Here is a 9,721-nt window from a genome sequence, read left to right on the forward strand (position 1 = left end):
GTGTGTGTGTGTGTGTGTGTGTCCGCGCGCGCGCGTGGGTCCGCGTATGTGTGTGTGACAGAGTTTCCCGTGTGCGCAAAAACACAACAAACACACCTCTCTCTGGCACCCCGCCACGCAAAGCAGCCCGCTGCCTCCAGTCGCGACTTTTCCAGATAAATAATACACCGCGAGAAATGACAAATAGTCGAAGTGATGAAAGATTTAACATGTGGGAGCCTGAAAGCAAAATGGGTTTCATCTCTCTGTGAATGTGACGCCGCTGCCGGAGCCGCTTTAAACAGGGACGGCGCGGTTCCCTCCCCTCCGGTCGTGATGCAGTGAACCTGGTCTGCGCAGAAACCAGCTCGCTGTATAAAACCGGCTGCGCTTCCACAGACCGAGTACAACAACAACGGGACACGAGCGCGTCAAGTCTCTGCGGCTCCTCCAGCGAAACCAACCACCAGCCGGCACCGACGCAGACATGCGGGCCACGAGGAGCGGGATCAGCTGGAGACTTTTTCTATTTTCCTGCCTGTTTTTGGGGAGTTCCTCTCAAGACTTTGGCGGGCAGACGCAGTTCATATGCACGTCCGTGCCCAAGGATATGGACATTTGCGCAGCCACTTTGCAGAACAGTGTGCCAGGAGAGGACTTGAAGACCACCGTCATGCAGCTGCGGGAGACGGTTTTGCAGCAGAAAGAGACGATCATGAACCAGAAAGAGACCATCAGGGAACTGACCTCAAAGTTGGCTCGATGCGAGAGCCAGAGCGGCGCCGAGCCCGGGGACGCGCGGCCCGGGGGCCGGAGGAAAGACACGGGGAGCAAAAACACCATGGGGGACGTGTCGAGGGGCCCCGCGGACACTTTGGCGCAACTATCACAGACTTTACAGTCACTGAAGCAGAGATTAGAAAACCTGGAGGTAGGCTGCTGCTGCTGCTGCTGCTGCTGCTGCTCCCGAGGACACTTCCATCACTTTGGGTGCCTCTGCGCAAAGCTCCCAATTACGACCGAGCACCTTTTTTTATTGACTAGTATAACAACAACGACACAAGAAACACCAATAATAACGACAACACGCTTTACTAATTACTCTATTTGTTGTAATAATAGGAGGAAGGAAACAAGGATAGGTGATTCGTGTCATTTTGACATCCTGTGAGCAAAACTATCATGTGTGTAATCTAGTTGTATACATCTATACTAGGAGGAACAAGTGATTGTGTATGATACCCACTCACACTCGTTGTGTACATTAAGCTGCGTGCTTATTTCCCCCCTCCTAACAGCAATTCAGCAGAAGTAACAACTCGGTGCAGGCGAACAGCCTCAAAGACCTGCTCCAAAGTAAAATCGACGACCTGGAAAAGCAGGTGTTGTCCCGCGTGAACAGCATCGAGGAGGGGAAGCCCGGACTGCGCAACGAGACGGAGCAGCGCGGGAGAGTGGAGTCCACCCTCACGTCCCTCCACCAGAGGATCACCGACCTGGAGAAAGGTACACAGCCCGGGAGAGCGCGCGCGCACAGTCGGTGAGGTGTGGGAGAGCAGAGATGAGCAGGATGGTTACTGTTCGAAATCATAAGGGAGATATCAGATGGCCGAAGAAATCTCTCTCTCTCTCTCTCTCTCTCTCTCTCTCTCTCTCTCTCTCTCTCTCTCTCTCTCTCTCTCTCTCTCTTTCTGCACATCCAGTTTCATATATTCAGCTTTTTTTTTTTATGAGTTGAGCTCTCGATGTGACGTTTTACTCATCCGCACAAATCTGGAGCATCCCGGTACATTCCGCAGTTTTCTGTTCTAGTTCATGCAGATTAAAGCATTTCACTTCGCAAGTTAAACCACGGAGCGCTCTCAGGACTGAGAGAGAGAGAGAGAGAGAGAGAGAGAGAGAGAGAGAGAGAGAGAGAGAGAGAACATACAAAATACTGTGGCAGTAACATAGAGAGGTGTGGCAGCAGGAGAAAAGCAGATGAAGGTTAACAACGTCATCCCTCCCGGTGGATTTATCATGCCAGATTAAAGCAGATCTGGAGATTGTGGATGTGTTGTGTAACATGTAATTCCTACAGTATGGTAATCCCCAGGCAGTGTGCACTCTGGATGATATATCCTTGTTTGACAAAATGGTTAAAAAAACAAACAACTAAAATGAATGAAATAAAACTGGCGTATTTCTCTCTGCTCAGGTCAAAGAGACAACCGGCCTCTGGATAAGTTCCAGCTCACGTTCCCTCTGAGAACCAACTACATGTACGCGAAAGTGAAGAAGAGTCTGCCAGAGATGTACGCCCTCACCGTGTGCATGTGGCTCAAGTCCAACGCGTCTCCGGGAGTGGGCACGCCTTTCTCCTATGCAGTTCCGGGTCAAGCCAACGAGCTGGTCCTCATAGAGTGGGGAAACAACCCGATGGAGATCCTCATTAATGACAAGGCACGTCTGGCACGCAGAGGGAAATGTTTCCATGTATTGATTTATTTATTTTTTCTTCCAAACCGCCAGAGCATTTTTGGCTCGCTGCAGCAGAGCGCTCACGTCGTCATCCGTCTCCTCCTCCGCAGGTCGCCAAGCTGCCTTTTCTCATCAACGACGGGAAGTGGCATCACATCTGCGTGACCTGGACCACTCGGGATGGCGTTTGGGAAGCTTTCCAAGATGGCGTCAAGAGAGGGAGCGGAGAGAACCTGGCCCCGTATCATCCCATCAAACCGCAGGGCCTGCTGATCCTCGGGCAGGAGCAGGTACACACACCTGGCACACACCTGGCACACACCTGGCACACACCTGGCACACACCTGGCACACACCTGTCTCGCCTCCATGGAAGCCACGCAGAGGGCATCATTACCGCTTTGCTCACGGTGACGGGAACGCACACACGGCTTGTGTGTGTGTGTGTGTGTGTGTGTGTGTGTGTGTGTGTGTGTCATGATGTGACTAAGTGTTTTTAACATTTCAATTTTAAAATCCGGCCCTGCTGTGAATGTGTATTCATAAAACGATTAGACCTTTAACTGGATCTCGTCAGAATCCCAGTGGATCGATGACGCCTAGATTCAATTTAGCCGGTCAAGATCATCTGGGTCTTTCCATAAAGCAGCGAGAGGGATATGAAAATCATATCCTCCTTGATTGAATCCATTCGTCTTTTCCTCAGGACACACTGGGAGGAGGATTTGACGCCACACAAGCTTTCGTCGGAGACCTGGCCAATTTCCACATCTGGGATCGTAAACTATCCGTCGGAGAGATTTACAACCTGGCGACGTGCAGCAGCAAAGCGCAAGTGGGCAACGTGTTTGCGTGGATGGAGACGAGCCTTGACATTTACGGAGGTGCCTCGAAGTGGACGTTTGAAGCTTGTCGCCAGCTCAACTGAACCCCGGCGAGGAGGAGATGGAGGCGTTTGTTAAAGCCACTCTGTTGTCACAGCCTTGGTAAAGTAATTTGAAACAAACAAACAAACAAAAAAAAAATCAGGATTATGTCAATGAATAGCATCTGGATTTGTTATAGATATGTGAAAACATCGTTTGTGGATACTTGATAGATGTTTTTTACCAAATGCTCATGTGGGACAGTTCACTTTGCAAATGGACACCTGGGCGCTTGAACGCACCACCGGGCCGAACCGGTGGTCTTGGAAAAAGCGGCCGCTGACTCTCCCAGGAGAGCAGGGGACGCTCTCGGGGATGGAAACGCCACGCCGGCGTCAGAAGTACAGCAGGAAGTTGTGTAGTTTTTAGCCAACAGATGTCACGCAATTCAGCGAAGCAACGGACTTCTGCAAACGTCTCGACTGCCAGTTTTTCACTGTGAAAAAGGACGAGGTGGACTTCTTTCAGAAGAACGAGCTCTTCAGGACGCCAGATAGACGACTTTGTTTCTCTCTCACCATTCTTTCTCTAACCACCACCTGCTTGACGTGATTTTGTGTAAAGAATTACATATTTATTGCCAACATTTGAGCCTGAGTGCCTTGGGCTGTTGAACAAAAAAAAAAGAAGAAGAAGAAGAAGAAGAATGATCTCAGCACATTCATTATGATTTGCAGAGTGTTTGTGTTTATTTTCTTGTAAATTCATTTGAAAAAGAGGCGTTTCTTGCAACACCCTGAATGGGGTCGGATAGGATTGTTTATTGAACAAAATGCAACTCATTGGTGATAATGACGCATTTTGCAGATGTTTGTACTTCAATGGGAATGTTCTCTGTACAGTAACAGCATGTCTTAACTTCTGTAAATGCTGCGTCAGCATCTATGATCTTTGCTTTTACGATATGACTTCTGGGTTGAGATTTTATACTGTATTGTTATATGCTTCAAGCATGGCGACACGGGCAGATGGGAAAAGTTCTAGTTTTTGTAATAAATTGTGATACTTGAATCATATACAGGTGTTAACATATTTGTTTGAGAAATGCGCACACACTTTTTGACACACACATCTAAAGGAATACGGTCTTAACTACGAGTAGAAGGCTTACATTTGACCTCCAGGATCCTGAACCTGTTCACATAAGTGCGCGTTGTAAACGATCCAATTGGACCATTAAATGTGGGCGCTGTAATTAAACCGAGTGTATTAACAACGGATCGTGGGAAAGGACTCGTTAAAGTAAATCACTAAAAACCTATAAAGACTTCCTGCTCGGCACCAAACGGCACACAGACAAAGTCAGGAGAAGTTGGAGCAGCTGGAGGATCAGATACGTTGAGTTGGTGGAGACCAAACACGGAGCGACGAGAGTGAATACTTTCTTACATCCATCCAGGAGTCCAGAAAACGACTCACCGGTAATGATCATGTTGCGTGAACAGGCGACTGTTTGTGTATGAATAAATGTGCCAGCATTAAAATGCGAAAGAAATATCCGACTGTGAGAATTTTCCATTACAGTGAAATCCCACCGGCAGCGATGCGACGGTCTGACGGTCGCGGCACTTTTTTCAGGAAAAAGGTTTTAATATTTCCGCTCAGTCGGAGGACCAACGTGATCTTCTGGGACTCGGGAATGAGGATCGGGGATCTCGAGGTGGACCACATGCTCTTCACAGAGGAGAGAGGGCGGTTACTTTAGAGATACGAGATCAAATAATCCTTTACTAGTCCCTCAGTGGGGAAATTACAGGATTACAGCAGCACTGCTCACAAGTAAATAAGATAAAAAAGAATCAATTAATATAAATAAACAGTAGAACGGTAATAAAACAGATTAAAAAATAGCAGTAAAAAAGAATATTAAAAATACAGATGGAATAAAAACATACAGACGGAATAAAGAAGTATGAAACGTACTTAAAGCTAGTGGATATTGCACCAGGACATGAATTAAAGTGAATTTCCGTTCACATGTAACACACATTCTCCTAAACATCTGGCTTCCCTGCACTTGGAGCAGCTGCTCGGCTAACGTCACTGCCTTTGTCCACAGGGGGGCGCCAAAAGACACAACATCAAAACGACTTGTTGCAACTTTAAGATAATAAAACATATTCATCACCTCGTAATCACCTGCAGCTACGGCAACGTCCGCGCTGCACTCACATGAACAAGTCAATGTGACACACACACACACAACTGCACATTACGCTTTTCTACAGGTGTGGAGCTACACGACTACTCAAGGACTGCAGGGCTGCCAGCCTGAACACGATCTCTCATGTTTCACTGCAGGCGGATCCTTTCCAGACATAACCTGTGAGCGAGGTTGTCAAGGTTGAACGGAGAAATAACGTGTGTGTTTTTTTTTTTTTTTTTTCTAGTTTTGGTTTCTGACTCACGCGCCTTCATGTCAGAAATCCTACTGTAATTCTTGAAAGTGTGAATGAAATTAGTTTCACATCACAGCTTTTCACACAATTCAGTGTGATATGGTTCAGGAGTCTCGATAACACTCGATAAGGAAATGTGTTGTCGGTGTATTTCCTCACCATACATTTGTGACAGCCTGTATTATTAATGTGAAATCCTATTATCCCATTTAAATTATGGCAATTAGAAAAAATCTTAAAAGCATAACATGTACAAATACGCTGTGAGTCACTTGACCATCTTTACAAACAGCTAACTTTCTTCAGTGACAATCTCAAGGTGGTGAAGATCACAGGAACTTGAGGTACAAGTACACTGTACACACCGGCGTCTTAAACATACAACACAATCACAAGGGCGTGCTGGGACACCGTCACGTGCGCACTGTAAGTACACATACACGTCACACTGTCAGTGTCAACAAAAGGTCGCCTTTGAGATCTTACATCTCAATCCTCTGCAGAGACTGAAGGCCTCCCCCCTCTCTTTAATGTTCACGAGGTCATTCTGTCCCACCACAGACGGGTCACATGTCCCGCAAATTGGTTTCTATCCTCCGGCTCTGAGCTACAGGGACGTCTCTACTTCAATAGCTTCCCCCCAGGCATCAGCAGAGCTTCAGCCCGTAGCCGTCGCACGGCCATTACAGACGGCTAGTGTGACACATCTGGGGTTGGATTTCACTGAAGATTTCCTTGGTTGAGAACCAGGAGTCACACACAAACACGCCGAGATATCCACACACACACACACACACACAGACATGTACAGACACACACACACACACAGTAGGATCTTGAGTGGCCACTGGAGGCCAGGGGGAAGAAATCGACTTGCACTCCCTCATCCACACCCAGCTGGTCGTATTGAGCTACAGACCACAATTGTCCAAATCAGGTCTTTCTTTCTCTTGACCTGAATCTTGCCCCACATCTCGTCAGGTATATTTTTGTCCCAGCCAGATAACAGCCAGCCTGTTGACCTATCCCCAGCTTTTCCTCGGCCCTAATTGGTTTGCGCCTTCATGCACTTCGATTCAAATTGGCTTGGAGAAAAGGTCAATTATGAGGTGATATTTGTCCACCGCACCTGCTCTTATTTCACTCTTTGTCTGAATAGCACATCAGATAAATCCACCACGGCTGACTGTTTAGAAACATCTCGTTTTATTCTACAGCATGAAACACGTCAGTAAACACCCCTCTTGTGAATTTTGAAGCTTTTTTCAGGTCATAAAAACGTAGGGAACGACGTCACGCCGAACACGAATCTGCCGCTAGCTACGGAGTTGTGACATGAAGCCATGCGACCGCGGTGTCGTAATTACAATTCAACTATGTCGAGTTTAAGAAAATGCCATAACAACATTACGATAATGTCTAACTCGCGCTACATTGTGCTAAACATTGAAGTAGCCTAACAGTTGACAATCAAATCAAATAAAGAAAGTTTAAATGATTTATATCCCAACAATATCAGGTTTTCAATTTAAACTGGAGAACTTTTAAATATTATGTAGTCCAACAATATATCAATGTTCATCTCTCATTTAAAGTACAATATGGGATGTATTTATGAATATAAAACAAAAAGCTTTTTAAAAATGCATCTCAAAATAAAATACACAGACATTTATATTTGACAAAAAAATGAAGGTTTGGGGAGTATTACCGCACAAGTACAAATTTGTATGAAGCATTTTGTGGCATTGTGTGGTGATATCTGTAACGTATTGACTTAAGTGATGTCACTTGAGTCAATGACAGTTGGGTCATCTTACCAGACCTCCTTCACCTCGTCATCTCCGCTCGAGGCTACATTAGCGGATGCTACCATGGCGCGCCTCGACCTACCTGCCGATCTGTCGGCGCTCGAGTGGCATTGTGGGCCTTGTAGGCACGAGGTTTTGACGAGGACGAACAACGTACGACAGCTGTCCAGCCATGTTGTTATAGAAGTGCAGCGCCAAACCGGTGGAAGACTATTTGAATGTGAAAAGCTTACTGTGTAAAAAAAAAAGGCAAAGATAAATGTCTCGTCACGTCGCTGATCAAAAATTCACGACAAGAGAAATAAAAAACACACAAGCACTCGAGGTGGGCGTGAGAGACCTGTAATTGTCCCACTGATGCTGGATAGGAGCTGTTTACTGCTGAAAGATGATGAAACTGGTGACATCGCGTTCGTTGATAACCGTTGTTCAGGGAAATGCAGTTTTAACGGCACAAAGATTATCCTGTGATTTGCGTAAATCAACAGTTTCCTTTTATTGGATCACATGGCGCTCGCTGCAAAAAAAAAACGCTGAGACGTGTTTTTTTTTTTTTTTAGCCGGATGATTTTTAGCCTTTCATTGTTCTCAGCGGAGAGTGAGAGGAACGAGATTTAATACATTCTGGTTTCTTGGACGCAAACCAACATCTCGTCTCTCACAAAATGTCTTTTGTTTCATCCGTTTGCGCCGACAACGTGTCCTTTTCTCCCCAATACAACTCTCACCTAACAGGTGCGGCGAGTCAAATATTGTAATGCTCTACTTAAATCTGATCATACTCGGGCTTTGGCCTCCAGTACTGCTATATACATCCTATTGGCGCGACATGGAGTCGTTGTTTGTTTAGAATGTGCTTTGAACGCTGCCAATGGAGGGACACAAAAAGACTTTGGCTTGCATGGTGAAGCAGAATATACATGAGAAACACATCCATCCATACTTGTCCTTAATCTCAGAGCTACTTCTGCAGCTGTCAGGGTGGAGCGCAACCCTCCATGCCACTGAATGAATAATTGATTTCCTCCTGACATGGGAAATTCCCCTTCCAGTGTATCACCCGATGAGCCTCAGCCCGAACATATGCCAAAAAAGTCCCTCCTCGAGGGAAATGCAAAGGCAAAACGCACAGCACTGTTTCTTATACTTCCTTGAGGTGTTTGCCAGATGAGTAGGTATCTAATTACTTCTCAAGGGGGGTGGGAGATTATTTGGGATTGTTTAAAAGTGCGAACACGGAAGTTGCTTCATTTTGTTTGTGCGTTACGCACATTATGAACTTTACAGTGTACACTTGGGATACGGAGAACACTTGAAGTGGTTTCCTTTTGTGATAGTTGCACTGCAACGCACGAGCGTTCATAAAACCAACATCCTGACAGTGATGATCAAACTGATCTGAGCAAACTTACCAAAGTTCACAAAGATCAGGCCCCCGCACACTTAAATATATGCGGAGAACACTGTATTATTAGCTTTTGATGAAAACAAAGCGTTTCTTTTGCTAGAGTTTCCTTCAGCCCCGCCTCCTTATCCTTATTAACTCTGGATTCAGCTGGTAGTGCATCTTACAACTTTTAGGACCTCATGATTGAAAAAAAATGTGTGTGATGTGATGTTTATTTCCTCATATAAGTCTATAAGAAAAGAAGAAGAAAAAATCACGCAGCGAACCCAGAAGCTGTAATCCTACAGTCTGCTCACTATCTGTCGCTTTTCCTGTCAATAAACACAAACACACACACACACACACACACACGTAAAGTCTCATTTCCTTGCTCAAATGAAGAGGGTGTCCGCTGTTCCCAGACCAGCGCGGGTCCGCCCGCGTCTGCCTGATCAGAACAGCGCGGCCGTGCAGCAGCACGTTGTTATTTCTTCAAAAGTACCGCTGTGGGAGTGCAGACGTGTGTGGCCAGTACATCTCCTTGGAGCACAGTTCCTCTTGTCTACGGGACGGCAGGGCAGATTAATGGTGCGTTCCAGCACATCCTGGCGGCCTTCCTCCCTCCCTCTGGCTCAGTGCCCCTCTCTGCAGCTCCTGACGTGTTGCCTCTGCACAGCGAAGGGGAGCGTTGCTTTTTATTTCCCCCCTCTCCAATGGTCGGACTGAATTTACATTACGGGCAGAGGAGAATATTCTCTTG

At 46.3% G+C, this 9,721-nt stretch overlaps 1 protein-coding gene across 1 annotated transcript; it reads left to right on the top strand.

The window, feature by feature from the left end:
- Window positions 1-328: 328 nt before the first annotated feature.
- Window positions 329-4,779, top strand: nptx1l (neuronal pentraxin 1 like). Its single transcript, XM_068579563.1, has 5 exons — window positions 329-910; window positions 1,278-1,485; window positions 2,177-2,421; window positions 2,550-2,729; window positions 3,145-4,779. Exons 1-5 carry the CDS (start codon window positions 467-469, stop codon window positions 3,364-3,366), a joined length of 1,299 nt encoding a protein of 432 aa, XP_068435664.1. The 5' UTR covers window positions 329-466; the 3' UTR covers window positions 3,367-4,779.
- The last annotated feature ends 4,942 nt before the right edge of the window (window positions 4,780-9,721 follow it).

Source organism: Clinocottus analis, unplaced genomic scaffold (assembly GCF_023055335.1).
Source record: "Clinocottus analis isolate CAN_PGR_092001 unplaced genomic scaffold, fCliAna1.0.p SCAF_16, whole genome shotgun sequence".
In the NCBI taxonomy this organism is placed as follows: Eukaryota; Metazoa; Chordata; class Actinopteri; order Perciformes; family Cottidae; genus Clinocottus; species Clinocottus analis.

Coding starts and splice junctions, on each gene's coding strand:
- nptx1l (XM_068579563.1), top strand. CDS start 467: ATGCGGGCCACGAGGAGCGGGATCAGCTGGAGACTTTTTCTATTTTCC. Junction 911..1,277: donor AGAGATTAGAAAACCTGGAG/GTAGGCTGCTGC, acceptor CCCTCCTAACAG/CAATTCAGCAGAAGTAACAA. Junction 2,730..3,144: donor TGATCCTCGGGCAGGAGCAG/GTACACACACCT, acceptor TCTTTTCCTCAG/GACACACTGGGAGGAGGATT.